Source organism: Sporothrix schenckii (assembly GCF_000961545.1).
Source record: "Sporothrix schenckii 1099-18 chromosome Unknown Cont43, whole genome shotgun sequence".
In the NCBI taxonomy this organism is placed as follows: Eukaryota; Fungi; Ascomycota; class Sordariomycetes; order Ophiostomatales; family Ophiostomataceae; genus Sporothrix; species Sporothrix schenckii.
This window is the reverse complement of record NW_015971144.1, coordinates 646,810-668,043: the sequence shown is the minus strand read 5'-3', so window position 1 is coordinate 668,043 and position 21,234 is coordinate 646,810. Positions and strand designations below refer to the sequence as shown.

The following is a 21,234-nucleotide window of genomic DNA, read 5'->3' as shown; positions in this document are numbered from 1 at the left end:
TCACCCTTGCCCTGTGACGCTCAGGTCCTCAGGTGCCGCTTTAACCCACTTTGCGAGCAGTGGGGCGCAGAGAAATGTGGCTATGCGTTCAAATAAAGTTCATCACGCAAAGCGAACGCGGTCGAGCTTTCTGGAAATTTACCTCCGTATGAAAGGACTATTCGTAAGAACGAGATAACTGTTGCTTTGGGGATTTTGGAGGCCCTGCCATGAAAGAGCAGCAAGAAGGTGCTGTATAAGTGCCTGTCACTCCGGCCGAGTTGGCCAGTGCCTCGTCTCGGATCCATGTTTGAAAAGAGGGTTACTTTTGCCAGGGTAAAATCTGAAAGGATTTGGCATCGGGGGATCACAAACCCCCGAAATCCAATCAACCTACCGCTTTCATAGAAAGGATCACAGAAACCTAGTTCCTCCTTCAGTACTCGGAGTAGTAAGTGTGCTTGGAGGCAAACACTTCATGTTCATAGCACGCAGTTAGATATAATGACTAATATCTGCATACAGAAATATGACGTAGGGGCGTCCCAATCAGTCATCCCCCCGACTCGCGTATTTAAAGGCGTCGTCCTCTCTCCGTGTCGACTGGCTTCACCCTCGTTGCTTTCTCCTCTTTCAGCCCAAAACTTGCCCTGCATCGCCACGTGACATACACTACTCTACGTATTTTTGTCGTCAGCTTTGAACAATTCGACACGTTGACACGAACTGACACCATGAAGATGATCAACAAGGCTCCCGCCGAGACTCCTGCAAAGGTCCCCAAAGGCCCCAAAGGCCCCGAGGCCAACAATGCCAGCAAGGCCGTTCCGTCCAAAGCTTCTGCCAAGGACGTGAAGGTGGCCCACAAGGCAGGAAACGCAAAGAATACAGAATCTCGAGACTTGGACGCATCAAAACCCCTCTTCTTCTTCAAACCAAACGAGCCATTTGGCGAGTTCTGTCAGTGGTATCCCGCCATATTCACCGTCAGCAAAGCAGACATATCGGCGATTGTGGGCCACCCCATCGACCCGGACGACCCGGAGGGCTGGATGCCCATCTACTTCCACTGCGCAGAGCAGTACATGATGTACTGCAAAGCCGGCTGCTTCCACGACACCGAGACGCAGAAGCGCATCCTGGCGACCGACGACGCCAAAGAGCAAAAATGCCTCGGCCGTGCCACGCGCGGCTTCGATGCGGCCGTGTGGGACACGATCAAGAGCGACGTCGTCGTGCTGGGCAATGTGTGCAAGTTTGGGCAGAACAAGGACCTGCGCAAGCTGTTGCTGGACACGGGAACGCGCCTCCTGGCCGAGGCGGCGTCGCAGGACCGCGTCTGGGGCATTGGGTTTACGGCCAAGGAGGCCAGCACGCACAAGGACCAGTCCCGGTGGGGCGAGAACCGCCTGGGAAAGGCACTGATGAAGGCGCGGGAGACGCTGGCCAACGAGGCTGCTGATGAGCAAGAACGTCAAGATGCGTCATGACCCGATGCTTACCTTTGATACTTGGGCCTATTCGCTGCGTTTCTCGCACTGTGTCGTCAGTTGGCTGCTCAACCGTTGAAACCGATTGGCCGCTTTCCGTGACACGACACCTCCTGTACCGCAGCGATGCGAGGAACAGGACATTCGCCAGATACACATTTCGTTCTCAAACAGCACCGATATCCACACATTCACCTGCTTCAACGAGGTCATCACGGTCCTGGCACGGTGGAGAGCACAGACGACAGTGACGGACATGCCCATGCGACCAACAAAGTATCGCCTCTTTTACCGCACCAGTTGTGTCCTTTTCATCATCGACTGCTTGGTGCAACGTTGGTCTGGCGCCCAAGGCGGCCTCCGTGATCGCGGGCCTGGCCGTGTACTGCCTGGGAACCGGCTACCACCTCGTCCTGCGCAGCTTGCTCACCGTCCTCGTCAAGCCAGCGCACCGCGGAGTACTCTATGCACCGGTGCTATTGTTGCCGGTCCGTTGCTGGCGGCCGCCTACCGTGCCGGCCTCCGTCTTGGCGGCTCTGGACCGGTCTGCCCTTTTTTGTGGCCGTGGCCCTGTTTGGCACAGCCGTGTTTGTCCTGGCGACCGCCCAGCAGCTCTCGTCATAATGGATTGTTTACGGTCGTGTCGAGTGGCTACCGATGAATACCATCTGTATAAGTGCATTGGCAAAGTGCATTGGCAGCTTGTTTAGAGAAGGTAGCATTTTCAAGCTATTGTCGTTTGCAAACCTGTATATCCTTGTTCATAGACAATCGTAATTTTTATTTAAAACCAGTCGAGCCCGTGGGCAATTTATAAATATCATTATCATTAAAGTTGAGAGCCTCGGTCTACGCAGACGCATGTTAGGCACGCTTAAGCAGTGTGCCAGATGTAGGCAGAGGCACCGTTCAGGCCTCGACCGCTATTAAAGCACGAACAGTTTAGGGACATCTGCGACAACGAATTGTATATCATCCGACGGCTAGCTGAGAGAACCTAAAGTGTCCTCATTCATCATTGTGGAACATTCCAACAGGTTCACCAAAGGGAGAAAACAGAGATCCAGGAAGCTGGCTACTGAAATGAGATGAAATGGTTTATTTCTCGAATAGCTATTATCCTTTCCCCATGTCTCAGGTTGTATTTCACACTACGCAGGGTCTCTGCGACCTTGCGTGCTTGAAGATGATGCTGTAACCGCAACAGTTGGCAATATTTGTTTGATATTATGTATGCTATTTCTGTCGTTTATTAACGGCCTGCTGGTCTTTGGCTGTGCCCGTTGCATCTTCGGCATGCCGCTTTATGCCCCTCCTCTCCGACGGTGGGTTTGTCGTGACAGATCCAGCCTGCGGCTCGTTTGACTGCCACGATTCACAATTTTGTACAAATTCGGCGATTTCATCGTCGCTGACTCCGTGGACCACAGAAAAATGCCGTATGAGCTCCTCCAGCGTATTCATAGGATACTTAGAAATGCTCGATGAAGTACAGCCATCCTCATTGCAGACCCAGAGACCGCGAAATTGAGCGCCTGGAAACTGGATGCAGGCTTCCGCGACGTGCCTGCCCAGCTTGTCTCGCAACTTGGCGCGGGCGTCGTCTGTGATATGCTGAACCCAGCCAGCCAGATCCATATAAACAAGGGGCATATTGCACGATACTCCGCCATCATCCCGCACGTCCAACTTGAAACCCTGCGCTTTGTGCAAGAAGTAGGCGTCTATATTGTAGCAATTTTCGGCAAACGCATACCACGGCTGGAGGTGCCGCATCACGAATTGTCGAAAATCGGTGGCCCCCCAGAGATGTATCTGGTCGATCAGCGACAAAAGCTCCCAAGCTTTGCGCTCTGTCGTGACGCGGCCACTCCAGATTCGTTGGAACACCTATTCTGTCAGCGAACTTGTAAAGACCGGAAAAAACATACAGCTGAACTTACATATACAGATTTACTCATCCCCACACGCCCTGCATACTCTCGTCTCAGCCTCGGCCTCTTGTAGCCCACTAGGATATGCCAGTGGGCACCAAACGACGTAAAAGCGAACACTTGGCTCTCATGACTCCTGGATGACTGGTACTCGCCAGTCTTCTGGCCGACCTTCCCTGGCTGCCGTGTAAGATTGTCGAGAATGTCGAGGTATACGGCTCCTGCGGCGCAGGCTTGATGCCGTGCCACACGAGCGTCGCCGCTCCACCCCTTGGCTTCATAGACGGCAAAGGGAAACGCAAGACTTGTATCACCCCAGCGTGGATCGGCTACAAGGCCACAATGCCGATGCAAAAGGAGAGATTCGAGGCGGCTGCGATCAAGATCCCATTCCGCCAGAGCGTTTTGGTAGTCTTCCGGCCGGAACGTCGTGAGGCCGAACGTGGCGTCAGGAATTCGTTTGATAAACTTGGAATCGCCCGTGAGAAGACACGAAACGGGATGCCTTTGCTGCCCCATTGTATTGTACTCATGCTTGTCGCTTTTGTGTGAAGTGCCGTGTACTATGTCAGCTGCCTGTACAGACGATGCTCGGGTGGAGAGGAACTTGTAAACTTACACTGCGAGAACCGGATCGTTTCTCATGCCGCCAAAAACGTCTGTCCATGCGTCGGCCTCCCACGAATACTCGCTCTTGCCCCATCTCTCGTTGTCCAAGTTGTGCCGCAAGAACAACTTGGCTCTCAGCCGACGGTCTGCTTCGCTGGCATCATCCCACTCCATGCCCCGGAATGACGGCAGCCACAGGCTGTGATCGGCCGTGACCCACTCCGGCGAATAATGGTGGCGATAGTAGATGCCCCGGGCGTTGGCTCCCCAGTCACGGCCATAGCGCTGGAGCGTCGAGGGAGACACAGCCGCATTGCCAAACAGTTCAGGTATTAGGTAGCTCGGCAGGTCAGTTTTATGTTTGGAAGGGCCTAACCCCCCCTCCCCCAAAACAGGAATAAAATATATACTTACATCTTGGCTCCCACGTAATATCTTTCGACAGCGCGAGAAATCAGCTCATCCGGCTGGCCATGCGCACTGTACATGTCAACCATGTAATGTTCCACGACGACGTCTAAAAGCTCGATGTCTTTTTTTCTTCGAGCCCCCTGCTTTTTAAATTCTTCTATCCTGGCCTTCCAGAGCGGCCGGTACCCTTCCATGTCAATGTCTGATGGATGCAGACCCGAGCTGACTTTGTTGCCGGGAAGTTCGTATATATCATCCGGGCTGAGGAGCAGAGGTCCATCTATGCGTTTTGGCTTCTCGTCGGATTCGGCGTGTCCGTTCGCCATGACTGATGTTGACGCCGAATGTTGGCGGATCGAAAAACTTGGACTCGGAGAGAAAACGCCAATTTGAATGGAGTGCATTCAGCTAAGACTGCCATGGCCTGGCGCTCTTGCAATGTTCAGTGAACTGCTCTTTATAATAAATGTCATATGGGCATGGAAAAGCCTGGCGGCCGTTGTTGCTCCCCAGGCTGCCCATTCTGCATGCCACCAGGTCAGCTTCTGGCCTTCGACACGGGCCGCACGTCAGGGGTAATACGAGATACAAATTGGGGCACTAGGCCAAGGAGTGCAACATATGAAGTAGACTGGCAGTGAACTTTACTAGGCACATGGCTCATTGCTTGTTTTCCACATTATCCACTGTAGGAGTCGTGGAAAATGCTGCTTTTCAGGTACCTGCCATCATACCCAACCATTCGCCTCCACCGGAGCATATTGCATGTTCCGCGACAAGAGACCTGCGCAGGCCATCACCAAGGCACTTTGAGGCCGCCCAGAGCACGGGGTAGTTCTACGGTACTGTGCACCAATATCGTGCGGATCCAATAAGAATTAAGCATTAACCGCGATGTCGATGTGGATCCGATTTTTCACCAGCCCATCCACAGACCCATACAAGGTTCGCCTTGCGACTGCTATTTTAGTCAAGGCAGTAGTTGTGTGCTTTAGAGCGGCCCTCTAGCTCCACCACAGCCTGTACACGGTATCACCAAAAGAGCAAATTTTGCACCAACGTCAAAATGCCGTCGCCCGGGTGTTTTTTACGGCGGAAGGCGGCATCCCCATACGAAATGCCGCACTACTTATAGCATTCCACATTGTACCGCCAAAGACAGGGGAAACGGCGCCCTGCGGATCGGTACATGTGGCATTCGAGGCATTTTAGACACCGTCTTACGTGGCGGAGCGACACCTGGCAAGCCGGACCATTATCCAAGGCGCACGTACGGGCAATTCAGTAACGTAACAGAAGGTTGAACACTGCTCGTCACGGGTGCAAGACACGTATGGCTCAGGGTCTAGCTGGAGGCCGTATGCGTAACGCCGGGCGTCACGAATATGGCCCTTACGGGCCGCACCAACAGGCGACCCCCGACCCCTTAACGGGAAAAACGGGGTATCAGTGCGTCTGATGCCTGACAGGCAGTGTAAGTGCGACTGAAAGCTCCCAAGCTTTCAGAACGTGAGATAAAAAGCCGACACGACGGGAGTGCTGAAAGGTGTGCGTCGACCTTGAGGCTGAAGCCGTGGCGAAACAATCTAAGACGACCAACGACCTTCACACCGATGTGCGGGAGCCGAAGTGTTACGGCTACGACCTCCATGAGGCCCAGAAAGAAGACCCAAGGCGGACAGGGACGACAAATCCCGGATGAAGTGGCCAACACAGTACGTACTGCTACACTCGTGGCTGGAACAAAGGTGCTGGCGCATGATGGGCCAACATAAAAGCAGCCAGGACACGACCGTGGCCGAAGAGGGTTGGCCTGACCATGGATAAAGACTACCGGTATTGAATTTTTTCCAGGAGGAATAGTATAATGCAAGATTGTATTTCCAATATTTTAGTATTATGATTTAATTAAACTGTGAAATGCAGTGCGGTTAACGAGGGTCACGTTTTGGATCCCATCATGTGGAAACAGCAAAACCTAGGAATTCTCCAAGTCGTGTTCATCGAGTCCCATAATATGCCCGTCGTCCAACAGCATGCGCTCGATTCTTGCAGGACTGTATTCCCACTGCGTGTGGGGAATTGCAGCCGTGGACAAAATGGTGTCGTCGGAAAACGGTCGGCGGATGTGCGTTGTCGGCACGGGGCTGGCAACGAGAATCTTGACCACCGCCGACACCGAATCGTCCATGGACAAACGCAGGATGCAGGCCAAAACCACCGACGCATCCGCCAGAAACTCGGGCCGTTCGTAGTACGCAGCACCGTCCACGACGCAGACAAGCACAAGGTCCGGCGGAAGGCGAGACACGAGAGCGCCAAAAATGCCGCAGAGCTCGTCCAGGTCGCCATCAACGACGGCGTCTTCACGCGTCGCGTCGATTGGCAGCTCTGGGCCAAAGTCGTATGCGCACAGCAGCTGGCATATGAAACTGGAGATGATGGCACGGCCTCCGACATGCAGCGCCTCGTCGTCAGACGGAAAAGTAGAGCCGCGGCTGTGTCGGTCGTCTGCATGTAGTCCGCAGAAGAACAGCAGTCGGATGATGCGCGGATGACTGCCGAGGGTCATGGCCAATGAGGCACAGAACAAAGACAGCCCCGACACAGGCCACAGGCCGCGTCCATCGCTCGTGCCGTGGATCAGCAACTGGGACGACGCGGGCACGCGCAGCCAAAGCTGTAGTTTGTGATGGGCAACAAGATGCCCTGCGCCGCCTTGCTCGGCACCCGTGATGTGGTCGTGGTTGCGGGTCGCCATGTAGTCGAGATCGTGTCGTGCTAAATCACGCATGCCAATCCAATCAAGGAGGGTTTGGGGGGTGATATGGTGGCGCTCGGGCTCAGATATTGCCGGTGGCGCCGTAGTTATTACATACACAGGGGCCGGCTCACGCGGGGAGGGAGACAAGCCGGTGATGTGTGCCCTGCCGCGGTCCAAACCTGTAACAATGTGGAGTCAGAAAATGCATATAGCAACACAAAGAACTCGAAGGTCTTGGAAACGTAATAAGCCCACCCTGTATCAACTCGTTTCTGAAAAAGTTGATCGAGTTTTGCATGTCGTAAACCATCGTCTGAAGTTGGGCCAAGCTTAGGTGGGTGATGGACGTATCTACAATGGTGTCAGCAGACAGCTGGGTTGTAGCCCCAGTATAGAAAAGGAACGTGCCATGTATGGTCCGGCTTTGAAAGAGTCTGTCACTCTCCATTTTAGACAAATTGACCTCCCGGAGGAGGCCAGAGCTTCTGTCGTCCACGTCCTTGAGGCCGTTGTCAATTTTCTGTCGGTACTCGTCAATTGTGAAGGTGGCTCGAAGCAAACGTTTGTCTGTCAATAGAAGAGCAGTTAGTAGCGGGACTTCGATGGCTTACGGTTTTTTTTTCGTTTTTTTTTTAAGTTTTCATTTTCTTTATTTTTTCTTGCCGTCGTCGTTGTTGCAACTTATCCGGACAGCAACTCATAGGTTTTGGAAACAAAGAAGCCAATAACCAACTCAACGGCGTATAGAACCGACGCAACCAGGTCGATAGATGCCTCTCGAATGTTCTCGTCTCCGGGAAACGCCTGTAGGTATATTTCAACCTCTGTAAATGTACGGTCTAGGTTGTCCAAGGCGCCCATCATGTCCTGTCGTAGCTTGGCCGCCTTTGTTGCCGCCTATCGAGACCGGTGTAACAAGTTAGCAGTCCGCCAGTTTGTCATTGTGCAGAACATGAGCGGCCGCTTACCTCGACAACCAACTTGACAACCCCGAGCACCGGCGACGCGTAGTCGTTGTTCACGACATCCTTCGCCGTCTTGACTATCGACAGTGGCACCCCACCGGCATGATCGGCCGACTTGCGGTATACCTTCCGAAAGGTACTTTTGAAGCCTGAATCTATCTGGCTGTATTCATTTCTGGCGGTCTCAAGCTTGTCGAGCACGCCAGCCCAGTCGCCTTGACCGCGGATGCTGCCTTTGTCTTTGACCTCGTTCGGTTCCCTTAGGTGCGATGCTATGAAGCGATGCATCGATGGCGTGAATAAATCGTCCCAAAATCGCAGTGCGACCATGGGCTCCGCTCGTCGTCGCACAGGCAGTAAGTGCCCATCGTTGAATGTGGCCAAGGTCAGCTCGTCTGTTCCTGCCACCCGGCCGGCCTGCACTTGCTGTTGCAGCTGGACGTCGTACGAAGCGCGATTGGCGAATCCTGCGTAAGAAATGTCGAGGCCGTTTCCCGTGGAAGTCGTCGATGCTGACTGCACTCGAATCTCGAGGCTGTCGCTTTGACCGTGGAAAGCCATGGTATCACACGGGAGCTGAGAGCAATGTAAACTTGTCAAGACAAAGCAGGTTGAAACGTCCGGTGATTTTATTTACATATAATGCGGAGGGGCAGACAACGAGAGAAGAAGGCGCAGCGTGGTCTACAATCGTCTGTTTTTCTTTTTTTAACTTATTTTTCTCAGCTTAACCCAGTCTCGTTTCTAGTGCCTATGTCGACGGCCCCAGCTGTGTTGAAATTCCCACCCTCTCAAGGCAAAAAAAGACGAGCACAGGACGACATCTTCCGGTCGAGTACAGATGTATCAGCCAGCCAACGAAATCTTAGCAGACTTTGCCCCACTGCCACCCACATCCAGGCCCCACTATTTAGCGTCATATGGCTAGATTGGGGCGGATCGGGTCGTCCTCACTAGGCTGTCAAAGCTAGGGTCTTGGTGCCCAGAACCAAGGTATCCGGATTTACGTCGCATTTGAGGAATGCAATAGCGTTTGAAGACGAATCGTCATGAAGTATGTCGTTAAGTGGGCTTTTGTATAACTTTAACGCCAAACTTTGGCATTCGGTGTCACGGTTGAATGTAAATGCTCTGCGCAGAATACTGTCGCAATTGTACCTTTGGTGTTCCCATACGTGCGTTTGTGTGTGCCTTATCGTCCGTTCGGTAGCATTCTGCCTTGTCTTCTGGGTAGAAATACGAGGAGGGTGGGGCATGAATGTAATTCGCTATGATTTGGCCCGTCGTTGACGCCACAGTAACTTGAAATTAGGCACACATCTCTCGATTAGCCAGCCACGCCTCGCACATCCTTCTTCCTGACATTCTGACATCTCTCCCAATTTTGACCGTTAACATTAAGATGCAAGTTCTTCCTGCGCGTGGCAATAAATCCGTGCTATTGTTCGTTACCAACTGGCATCATCAAAAAGCAATATAGTGTACTCTTGAGCTTCTTACCACGACTTTGTTCCAACAACAAAACAAAACACCGTCATGGATTCCGACTCCATAGCCGAGGCGCTTGACTCTCACCTCGAATCCGCCTTAAATAGCGGGACAACAAGCGAATGGGGACGGGACCCAGATTCGTCGGTGTTGGGCTTGGAAAACAGAACGAAGACATGGGCGATGCGGGAGGCAACGCGTTTAGCTACCATTCTGGGTGCTGGCAAAAGGAGACAAAAACAGGACAATCGCGACATGTCTCCGTACCCCGAGGACGATCACGGACCACGCTCGCACCACCGTTCACAACACAAATCACGCCCCCGCAACGCATCCCCGTACTTCTTCGAGGACGATCACGGACCACGCTGGTACCGCCACTCACAAAACAAAGCACGCCCCCGCAACGCGTCCCCGTACTTCTTCGAGGACGACCACAGATCACGCTCGCACCAGCACTCACAAAACAAATCACGCCCTCGCGACGTGTCTCCGTACCCCGCGGACGATCACGGATCACGCTCGCACCGTCATTCACAAAACGGATCACGCTCGTACAACCGCTCACAAAGAGAACACCCCATTTGTGATCTGCGATGCATGGACTGGGATGATTTCAGTTCCTTCAAGTCAGACAGAGGCCTTGCGTCATTTGTCATTGACATCTTAATTGGAGAGCCGACCGTCCGGCGCCCGTCGCACCGTCATGTCTTCCGAAACCACCTGATAAACACGAATGAGTTAAGAGACTCGCACAGTGAGTCGTCGGTCAACTATAGCGGCCAAACACAGCTACCAGAGCGGATTCGAATCCACTCAATGGAATTGATCTCGGTTCTCAGGAGAACTCGTGGCATTCCCCCGAAGCTATTCAGAGACACGAGCTCCGACGAACTCACCATGCTTCGTCCTTATTGCTTCCTTACCTTTTACAGTGACGCAATCCGTGACATGCACCAGGAGCTTATAGGAGTGAAATCCGGCATGAGACGCGCATTACAACACTCCAATGCGTCTTCTGCTTCCCGTGTTCGGTCAACGGATGCCGTTCCTCCCTCGCCTCGTGATCCTCTCTGTTCTCCGGATTCTCCCGCTGCTAAAATGCCTCTACTTCCCGACCGCATCACATTAGAAATAGAGCACACGGAATGCATTATTCGCTTCATGGACGACTACATTTCCAAGCGCGTTTCGTGGCTTCACTCCGCACGTTGCCAGAGGATCTACTTTACTGACATCTGGCACCTTTACCAACCTGGCGACTTGGTCGTATCCACCAACGGCAAACAAGCCTACCAGGTTGTGTCTGTTTACACTGGAGCCCACCACGGACACAATTTGGAAAAGGACGTTTACTACGGAACGGGTGACCAGGATGCTGCGATATACTGCGTATCTGTTCATTACGACGGCATATCGTTTGGTCCTGTCACCACAAGTTTCGTTATTAAGAGGTTTGACGGTCTGAGATTGATTTCCAACATGGAAGTCATTCCTCTGCGTCACTTTCGAAGCCCCGACCTAGTACGGACTCTCGCCGGACTGACCGACGACGAAAAAGGACACGAAGCCGCAGAAGCGGCTGTTCGCAGCGAGACGGAGGCCTTCCGGGCGCGGCTGATTGAGCGTGGCCGCCGGTGTGTGGATGCAATGGGCATCAAGCACATGTACTATGCTGGTTGGACGGTGGACAGGCGCGACGAAGTCGAGGGCGAAGTCATGATTGATACGCAAGAGGCCCTGAGCGATTTTGTCAAACCTAACAACGTACCCAAGTTTGCTAATTTATTGGGGCATCGCATGGACGTCGCCATCCTTGACAGCCGTTGCACAGCCAATTGCTGCTGGGACCAGGAAGTACTGGATGAAGGTATTGTACAGAGAATGGCGAATGACTCTTTTTTTCCAAGAGCCTGGAATGGTGACGGGAAAAAGACTTACAACAGCACCGACGCCGAAAAGCCAACCTCTCCCATACCCGTGACCCTACTCCCACGCGAACTAGCCGAGATCACAGCCGATCCCAGTCTCCTGAGAGACATTGACCTCATGATCATGTCGTACAGCGTGTACGGCTATTTTCTGCGCGACCGTTCTTGGGGTAAGCATAAGCATTGAAAAGCCGAGACAATATGGGAAGGCAGCTGAATCTAATCTTTCAACGTCGCAGCGAAATTGGACATGGACTTTGTTAGTTACATTGACAGGCGGCCTAAATTGAACGACGAGGATGATGCCACCGGCAGTGGTCATTACGACAGCGACGACGATGATATGGGTGATGCCGTCGGCAACATGGCGTTCTCAAATCTCGTTCTTCCCCGAGGACACAAACGCATGGTATTGTCTCTTGTGTCCCAGCACTTTCGAAACAAAGCATCCCAGACCCACCGCGACGACAGGTTGGACATTGTCAAAGGCAAAGGTACAGCTTTGCTGTCTGGACATTCCATTTCGATGCAAATATAAGCTCACTCGAACGGCAGGAAAGGGATTGATTATGCTTCTCCACGGTGCGCCAGGAGTTGGAAAGACCACAACCGCCGGTAAGACCCGAGGAGGTCCATTGGTTCTGTCAGACAATCCCATAATTTCTAACATACAGTCAGAGGGAGTGGCCGAAAAGTTCAGCAAGCCTCTGATGCAAATAACATGCGGTATGGCTTCCCACTGTGCGATTCCCCGCCGCCTGGGCTTTTGAGACTCTGACTGACGGTTCTAGGCGACCTCGGAACCGATACAAGAAAAGTACAGCGCTCGTTGCAAAGCACGTTTGCCTTGGCCAGCCGGTGGGGTGCCATCCTTTTGCTTGACGAGGCTGACGTGTTTCTCGCGGCCCGCGGGCGCAACGACTTTACACGGAACGGGCTGGTAGCCGGTATGTGCGCGTGTCCACCATTCCGTGTACTCTTTCTATGGAGATTCTAACCGAAGCAAATTCTTGCTACGATGCAGTTTTTCTCCGCATCCTCGAATACTACACGGGAATCCTTTTCCTCACGACGAACCGCATCGGCGATCTCGACGAGGCGTTCGCGTCCCGTATCCATATGATCCTCCACTATCCGCAACTGGACGAGCTGCCTACAGTGAAAGTCTGCCGTATCAACTTGAACATGATCCGCGAGCGCTATCATGCGGCCGGACTCGAAATCAAGATTGACAGCGACGCCATTGAGGAGCACATTCGCAATCATTGGCGGAAGCACAGCGACGCCCGTTGGAACGGCCGGCAGATACGGAACGCGTGCCAAACGGCGCAAGCTCTTGCCGAGTATGATGCGCAGCCATCGGATAAGAAATTCGACCTGACGGTGCAGGACCATACCCGGGTGCATCTCAAAGTCGAGCATTTTCAGCGCGTGTCCGAAGCGTACCTGGACTTTTTCAACTACCTCAAGGATGTGCACGGGACGAGTACCGAGACGAGGGCAAAAGAGCTTGGCATCCGGGCCGTGGAAATAATGGGGGAGGAACATCCTAGCGACGATGCGTCTCGGCGTCTCGGCCGGGCAAGACAACCAGGTCGTGGGCGATACGGAGGAATGCAAAATTCTTTGCATGAGTTCCGCCTCCCCGCTACTACGCAGCTGCCAATTAGACAACAGCCACAGCAGCAGCAGCAACAACAGCACCACCAGCCTCAGCCGCAGCTGTATCGATGTCAACAACAGCAGGAGCCAGCCAACTATTTTCCATACGAGCAGCTGCCAACGAGGCCTCAGCCGATGGTATATCAGCGTCCACAGGAACAGTCTGTATCCAGCAGCACATACGCCCAGCCCTCGATGGAACCCGCTTCTGTGGCAGCCAACCCATTTACCACGGGTGAAAATTACGTACCGACATCCAGTAGCAACGTACCGGTATCGCCAATGCATCCGTACGCACTTCCAACGCAACAGCAGAGGCCACAAGACCATTCACGGTCGCCATCGTATCCTGGACAAGCTCGGCCTGTTGACCGGACCTCAGCACCTGCGGACCTCGGCCCCTGATCTGGTGGCTTTTGCAGAGTCGTCAAACAATGCGGCCGTCAGCAGTCAACCTTCCTTGCCCGTCTCTATAGTAGTGTGGTGGGTGGTACAAGTATATTGATTTAACGGGCTTGGACAATTCCGGGAACTCCGAGGACATTTGAACGGTCTTGATGCCTTTCATTAAATTTTTCTTTTGGTTTTTGTCGTCACTGCCAGCTTTGCCCATTTTGTTCAGTTTGTTGTCTTTTCGTGAAGGAAATGAGGGAGATTACAGGAAGTCGGGTGATTTTCAGGTAATTCTTGCGGAGAATAGTTTTCTTTGCACAGCCATATAACCAGCCAAAGTGTCTTTTGGATAACGCCCTTCGTGCTCTGTGTGTTTATTGCATTATCTAGTCTATATCGTTCCTCGCTCGTAAAGTGTAGACAATATCTATCCGTTATACTTTCTCTCTACCTGAGTTAATGTCAACTCCCATAACCTGACGGAGTATCAGCAGCACCAGCCTCGGGAAGAGCATTTTAATTTTAAACGTTAAAAATATTTTTTATTAAAAAAAAGTTTCGAATTAAATATTAGTACAATGGAGTTTGAGGAAGAAACTCCATTTATGAACATGATCGTAATAATGCGTACGTAAACAAAAGCATATTTTCCCATTAGGTACACAAATATTCACGTGCATATCGCCGCACTTATTTTGTGCCGTTTGTGAAATATTTTTGTTTACTCCGCCTTCTCCGATGCTACATGGCATTTGCGGAGTATTCACCTCCGATAAAAACAGGGCGACGTGTATTCTGCACAACTCCCCTACATAACACAAGTACAAACTTTCCAAGGCCGTCGAAAACAATACCTGTCTGACTTGCGCTCCTCCGTGTTCAAATTTCACAAAACTGCATTTCCGCCTGGGAAACGGGAAAGCGCCGTGGCGGGTTGTCCCGCAGCGAGCCGATTTGGATTCAAGACTGATTGTCACAAAGAAAAAGAAAAGCACGATCAGAAGAGGCGAATAATCGTACAGGCGGTTGGACCCTGATGACAGAGAAGCTGGCTCGTCGCAATTTTGGTAGGGGGTCGAGTTTGAAACGGCGGTTATGCAGGGATGTTGCATGCCCTATCACACAGGCCTCTGAGCCGATAACCTCAGCCTCTATGGGCGCCATCCCGGCGGCTGGGCGGTTCGTATTTGAACGGGCTGGTTTGAAAAGCCACCCCCAAAGTAAGCGAACAGACTACCGCTAGCCTGTAGTTCCCATCGGCAACAACAGTAGCTGCAGCATGTATAAATAGAAAAATACATTGCAAGGCTGAGGATGTGGTACCAGCGTTACTGCCGTTGCAAATCCGTCTTGTGTAATGCAAACACGAAATGTTGACGGTCCCAGGCCAGGTCCATAGAAGAAGGCCTGTCTTTTGCGCCGTTGCTTTTCGACAGGTCCTACCACGGAGAACATGCAGATATTCGAAACAAACATAGCCTCAAGGGCCGCTTGTTGGCCAACGACCAGGCTGCGACCACCCACACCAAATGCCCCAAACACCAACAGACATGCACTAGGTTGCAGTACCAGAATACTAATGTGTGGCCCTGTAAAAGATCATACCCATTGTACGCGGAGTATCTCAAGCCAACGTCAAGTGTTGGGTTAGCCGCCGACGGATAACTGTGCCGACCAGTTGCCTACTGCCATTTATCAGTGCCAGTAGTCTCTTTTGCTCGACCTCGCTACAGCTCCTCATTGTGTGATTTTTTTTAAAAAAACAAACTCTCGACAAAGACATCAAGTCTGTCAAGGCCAACTTTCGTATTTCATTTTTTTGACTTGATATTTTATTGTGTTTTTGCTTTTAATTTTGGCTCAATTTACGCTTTGATTCAATTTCGTTCTTTTTCTTTTTTAAAACATATTTTCCACCCCAATTTCCTCATAACCAAGACGCATCCACTTGCCACGTCCGCCTCGTGCGCGACACCAGCCAAAAGACATGTCTGGTCGCGAAGCAGCCCGGAAGGTGGTGGACGACATTGCGGAACATAATGGATATATCCCTCCCCAGGTTTTGACGATAATAAAGACGAGTGCTCCAAAAGATGAGTTTGACCGTGCGATGAAGGGCATCGAGAATCTCCGGCGAGGTGCGTCCGAGTCGGTCAAGACGTACGTACATAAACTCCGCGACGTGACACGATCGTGCTCCTGCTAACACCCTCGACAGACTAGCAGAGAACTTGTACTCGAGTAGCGCCAAGTTCGTCTTTGAGATGCTCCAGAATTTCGACGACAACAAGTACGAACGTGCCGATGGCCCGCCGAGCGTGGCGTTTTGTGTGTACCCGGACCGTATTGTTGCCTCGTGCAACGAGGACGGCTTCACGGCCGAGAACGTCAAGGCCATCTCCAGCCTGGGTAAAAGCTCAAAGAATGCAGAGAGCCTCTTGGCCGGCGAGGATGGATACGCGGGCGAGAAGGGCATTGGCTTCAAGTCGGTGTTCATGGCGGCCGAGCAAGTGCACATCCAGTCGGGGGACTACTCCTTCATGTTCAAGTACCGCAAAGGCGACTCGGGCATCGGCATGATGACGCCCGTCTGGACGGAGCACGACGACGACCTCGATGCCAAGCGCACCCATATTACGCTGACGCTGCGCCGGGACGGCGGGCCGGACGAAGTCCAGAAGCGACGCGAGATCATCGAGGAGCAGTTTCGCACCATCCACGACTCGATCCTCCTTTTCATGAAGAAGTTGACGCAAATACGGATCTCGTTTCACGACGCCGCGAATGTCTTGACATCGGCCACGACCTATACCGTGGATCGTGGTATGTGCAAGACGGCCGTGAAAAAGTCCACGTCCACATTCGACAGCAACCGCAAAGAAACCGTTGTGGACGTCGTCCGACACTTTATCATCTTCAAGCACGTCGTCAGCAACCTCGCCCCCAACGAGAACCGAAAGAGACGAGACGGCGACGCGCCTGTAAAGAACAAGTCGTCTGGCGTGGTGGTGCTCGGCTTTCCCGTAGACGGCAACGACGTGCCCGTTATTGCAAACCAGTACCTTTATGCATTTCTACCCGTAAAGCAGTTGGGGTTCAAGGTGCGTCAAAATACCCCGAGAAGGTGCCCCGTGTCGTTGCTTTGGCGAATTTCTAACCAGACACGGCCACAGTTTCTGATCCACGCCGACTTCGTCACCCCGGCCAACCGAGAAGACATTGTCCTCACCTCACAGCGGAACCGGGACTTGGCTGTTGGCATAAAACATGCCTTTCTCAAGGCGGTCCTCTGGTGTTCCCAGCACAACACGCTTGCATACCAATGGATGCGCTACCTACCGCGCGTCGATGCATTTCCCTGGGAGCCGTTTTGGGTCGATCTGATATCAAACATTCGCAACGAGATTCAGAGCCAAATCGTCATGGTGCCAACGAACAAGAGCCGTCGTACAGCCATAGCCGACTGCCAACGCCTTCCACCCACCATGGTCGATGCCAATGGCGATCCCCTTTTGGCAGATCTCTCACCGGGATGTTATCTCTCCCAACAGTACAAGGCAGCCGACCTGGACCTGCTGACGGACTGCGGGCTGAGAACGCTGTCAATCCACGAGTGGCTGGATCGCCTGGCTGTCGACCTTGCCGGGAACAAGTCGTTCATGCGGACGACGACCAGCGAGGACTGGCACACGCGCGTGGCTGAGCTGCTTGTCGCAGCGTTCAAATTGCTGCCATCACACATGCGATCACGCCTGACTCAGTTGGAGCTGATCCCCGTCCAGCACCAAAAGTGGGTGTCTGTGGAGTCCGTGCCAGTGTTTTACCCCAACGTCGAGGGCATGGACGTGGCGATCCCCAACGGGCTTGGGCTCAATGTGGTCGATATCCGTGCCGCCGCCAATCCCGCGCGGAAGCGTCTGTTTGACGTTCTCGGGGTGAAAACCGCGCGCCCATTTTTTGTTCGTAGTGCCATTTTCGACACAAACCGATCACGGGTCTCCCTCTTTATCTCTGACGCCGTTGCCCACCTTCAGTTTTTATACAGGACCCAGCATGTTACCACGCCTCCGCACGGCTACAGTCGCCTCCATGTTGTATCGCGAGACGGATCCTTGGGAAATAACCTCACCGAAAGGTATCTCGCGGACGGCAGCCCGTATGGCGCGGATATTCTGTTGCCAAACAGGAATGGCGCACCGGGTTTGCCGTCCGTCTTCATTTTACATGACGAGTATCTCCGTGATCCACCAACTCCGCCAACACCGACAAGCCAGTCATGGAAGGATTGGCTCTACGACCAGGTCGGTGTTCGTCGCTATCTACCTCTTGTTTCTCAATCTGGAACGGGCACCTCTGCCATTTGCAAGTACGTTGCAAAACACCGCCCAGACAAGTTTGCAGGCTTCCTCATCGCCGCATGGGGCAAGGTTCTGTTGACTACCAAAGGTCAAACCGCCATCGTTGAGGAGCTGAACGAAGTCGAGGTTCGCTGTAAAGGTGGGAGGAACGTCCCTCTTCGTAGGGCCTATTTGCCGATTCCCTCCCTTGAAGCATTGGCGAGCAATTTTCTGGAAGACGAATTTTTTCCCTGGCTGGAGCTAGACTTCCCTCAACAGGATGGCGACGTGTACCCACAGAAATGTTTGGCAGTGGGACAGTCGTTTGGTCTTGGGCACAACTGTTCCACGATAGCATTTCTTCTGGACGTGTTAAGACACATCAAGAGGATGAACAACACCACTAGCGCCCTGAAAAATCCAAAACGCATCTATGAGCTATACATCCGCCTTGAGGCCGAGATCCAGGCATCGGAGTGGGAGGTTCGGTATGTGTTATCATCTGCACTTGCCACTGGGCTTACCTATGAAACTAACAGTTGCCTTTCCAGGACCGCTTTTCAATCAGAGCCTCTTATTTTTGTTCCTGGGAGCCGCATACGCCCACAACATTGGACTGTACCCAAGGTGTGTGTATGGCAAGCCCCAGCCAACATTGTGTCCAAGACTCCATTGGCCAGAGTCTGTGCCGAGCACTTTCAAGCGTTGTACACGTCGACAGAGGCATATTCCAGTCTGCAAAGCTTCTTCTCTACGACATTAGAGATACGCAACGCTGACTGGGTCGACCTCGTGAATGAAATCTCTCATGTCAGGCGCTTGGATACGTGCGACATTGCCAGGATCACGTCGCTGTACATCGCTCTTGCGAATGTATCCGCAAAGTTTATTGAAGCGGAGTGGCTGTAAGTCTGTCCATCGCATTTTGTCTCCAATCACAACTGGGCTGCTATTGACGAAAACGCAATACAACAACAGGGAGATGAAAAATCGATTTGACACCGAGCCTTTGATTTGCGGCTTCGGGACGACGGTATCTGGGGACAACATCGCCAGCAAGCCGTGGTGCTATTCCGCCCAGTGTTTGTGGACGAGTGCAACTCCGATACCTGGGAAGATCACCCTCGACCACCTCTATCCGGAGCTCGAGGACTTTTTTGTGAAACTGGGCGTGGGAAACATGACGGTAGAAATGGTCTACGAAAAGCTGACGGGACCGGCGCTCTCCGTCGACGACGCAAAGCAGACCATTATGACGTTTAACGAATTGATCATCCGTGGGGACGTACCCGACAGCTTGGACCCCAGCAAGGTCCATATGCGGCCACTGTTTCCCGTCAAGCTCCCCGATGGCGACGTGCGTCTTTTCACGGGCCAGAGCCAATTTGCGATACCCGACCGCCACCATCTCTTGCGTTGTTTCTCTGGAAAAGCAAACATCCTGGACTTCGACCTGGAAACAAATCGGACTCTGGTGCCCTTTTTCGAGTGGGTGGGTGTGCACGACAAATACTTGTCCAGGACCGTGCATGAGAGCACGTGTGTTCCCTACGACGATGGCCGACCCATAACGTCCCCGGACCGTGATGTTCGACGAAAGGCTCGTGCCTTGACCAGGTTCGTACCCGCACTTGTACAAGAAACAAAAAGGGACACGTGCTAATTTGACTTGTCATTGCCAATAGCCTCGCCATAGCGTATGGCAGTCCCCGAGTAGAAGACAACCAAATAGCCTCGTTTTACGCCACGTTGAAGCAAGCCAAGACGATTGAGACAGACAAGATCACGTCACAGCTCGAGTTGACGCAAGATGACGGCCCCATAGCCGTCAGATGGGCATCGCCAACTACTGCGGCCATCCAGTACGCTTCCGACACTCTCAAAATCTACGTCGCACAGGACGCGGTGCGACAGGACGTTGGCTTTATCGGCACGCTGCCCAAGCTGCTGTGCGAGTGGATCATGATGGCGCCTGCAGTGCAACTCGAAGAAGCAAAGTATAGCCCCTATTCGCCGCCAGTGTGCTGGGAGTTGATACCGCCGGAGATGGTGGAGGCCGTGCGATCCGTCTTGTGTGCAAAGCCGATCGCCATGAAGCACATCCTCGAGCACCATGGCTTCAGCCTCGTTGCCCCACCCGACGGGAGATACGATGACTACGAATCTGACTCGGACGACGACAGTGAGGCGGGGACCGAGGACGCCGAAGACTATGAAAAGGACCTGGCGGTTGTGTTATTGTCGACGCCCAGCGGGCAGGATAGCTACACGAGCTACACGGGCAGCCAAGATACGTTGAGCACGCCCAGTCGCTCTCAGGTAGGAAGAGATGCCCTTCTTCTACGGACCCCGTCGCCGACGGGGAGACACGGTCGGAAATTGAGCACTGACGAGGCCGATGTCCTTTTGTCATCCGCATTGGCTGGCTTCAGCATTACTCCTCCAGGGCGATAGCCTTGCCGGCCAAGTCCCCAGTCCTACGTCACTTGAGCAGGCTTGGAGGCGGAACGAGCCAATAGCATCGTTTTCTTTGGCTGCGTCTTTTATGTTTATTTTGAGCCATTCTTGTATTGTAATTTAATGACCATTTCCATTGCTTCAGCGTACCAAGATTATCATCTAGTTATCACTTCATCACAACAGACCAATAAAGCCGCCGTCTTTCATTGCATCTTGCATCCAAATCGCAAGGTCGTGCCTTTGTTAAGCGAGATATTTCAGCAGTTCTCCAAGGTTCCCTAGAAGCTGTATTGCAAAGTGTGCAAAAGATACAAGAAAGTAAATGTGGCATATCTAACGGCCAAAGTCCGTGTTGGCCATGTCATCTGCTGCATGTACGGCAAGCCACTGAATCCCCCGCAGCCATACGAGTACATCAGTCTCGTCACGGCGCAATATTCCCATTCGAGGACCCCGCAGCGTAGTTCAGGCATACGACAGGCCGCCGTCTGTACGTTTTGCACATCGCGTCCCACCCCCATGGCACTGGCACGACCACGGTAACGACAACAACAAAAGCGGGCCCATCATCTGGCTCGACGGTCTCAGCCTGTCGCTGTTCCGCCACATACACCGTGCACAGGGCCGAGCTACACAGCGCGCGTCGACAGGACGCCTTGAAATCATTGAATCTCCCGCAACCATACGAGTGCATCAGTCGAACAAGGACTCAATATTTCCATTTGAGGAACCTGTAGCGTAGTTCGGGCAGCACACAGGCAGCCGTCTGTACGTTTTGCACAGTGATTCGTCCATCGTCATGGCCTTTTCG

General features: G+C 52.8%; 7 protein-coding genes across 7 annotated transcripts; 5 read left to right on the top strand and 2 right to left on the bottom strand.

The window, feature by feature from the left end:
• Window positions 1-713: 713 nt before the first annotated feature.
• On the top strand, window positions 714-1,469 carry SPSK_02729 (uncharacterized protein; the record flags this gene model as incomplete). The annotated part of the gene is made up of 1 exon (XM_016729596.1): window positions 714-1,469. One exon carries the CDS (start codon window positions 714-716, stop codon window positions 1,467-1,469), a length of 756 nt encoding a protein of 251 aa, XP_016588961.1.
• A 1,236-nt stretch (window positions 1,470-2,705) lies between these two features.
• SPSK_02324 (uncharacterized protein) lies at window positions 2,706-4,749 on the bottom strand (the record flags this gene model as incomplete). Its single annotated transcript, XM_016729196.1, has 4 exons — window positions 2,706-3,359; window positions 3,413-3,944; window positions 4,023-4,352; window positions 4,427-4,749. The coding sequence occupies 4 exons, from the start codon at window positions 4,747-4,749 to the stop codon at window positions 2,706-2,708; spliced, it is 1,839 nt and encodes a 612-aa protein (XP_016588960.1).
• Window positions 4,750-6,401: 1,652 nt separating this feature from the next.
• On the bottom strand, window positions 6,402-8,713 carry SPSK_02273 (uncharacterized protein; the record flags this gene model as incomplete). The annotated part of the gene is made up of 4 exons (XM_016729145.1): window positions 6,402-7,366; window positions 7,443-7,754; window positions 8,024-8,084; window positions 8,156-8,713. 4 exons carry the CDS (start codon window positions 8,711-8,713, stop codon window positions 6,402-6,404), a joined length of 1,896 nt encoding a protein of 631 aa, XP_016588959.1.
• A 975-nt stretch (window positions 8,714-9,688) lies between these two features.
• Window positions 9,689-11,758, top strand: SPSK_02318 (uncharacterized protein; the record flags this gene model as incomplete). Its single annotated transcript, XM_016729190.1, has 1 exon — window positions 9,689-11,758. The coding sequence occupies one exon, from the start codon at window positions 9,689-9,691 to the stop codon at window positions 11,756-11,758; it is 2,070 nt and encodes a 689-aa protein (XP_016588958.1).
• Window positions 11,759-11,821: 63 nt separating this feature from the next.
• On the top strand, window positions 11,822-12,109 carry SPSK_02861 (uncharacterized protein; the record flags this gene model as incomplete). Its single annotated transcript, XM_016729723.1, has 1 exon — window positions 11,822-12,109. One exon carries the CDS (start codon window positions 11,822-11,824, stop codon window positions 12,107-12,109), a length of 288 nt encoding a protein of 95 aa, XP_016588957.1.
• A 31-nt stretch (window positions 12,110-12,140) lies between these two features.
• Window positions 12,141-13,638, top strand: SPSK_02466 (uncharacterized protein; the record flags this gene model as incomplete). The annotated part of the gene is made up of 4 exons (XM_016729336.1): window positions 12,141-12,186; window positions 12,250-12,297; window positions 12,363-12,518; window positions 12,596-13,638. 4 exons carry the CDS (start codon window positions 12,141-12,143, stop codon window positions 13,636-13,638), a joined length of 1,293 nt encoding a protein of 430 aa, XP_016588956.1.
• Window positions 13,639-15,613: 1,975 nt separating this feature from the next.
• Window positions 15,614-20,417, top strand: SPSK_02144 (uncharacterized protein; the record flags this gene model as incomplete). The annotated part of the gene is made up of 6 exons (XM_016729021.1): window positions 15,614-15,786; window positions 15,845-16,727; window positions 16,800-18,451; window positions 18,515-18,868; window positions 18,942-19,580; window positions 19,649-20,417. 6 exons carry the CDS (start codon window positions 15,614-15,616, stop codon window positions 20,415-20,417), a joined length of 4,470 nt encoding a protein of 1,489 aa, XP_016588955.1.
• Between the last annotated feature and the right edge of the window lie 817 nt (window positions 20,418-21,234).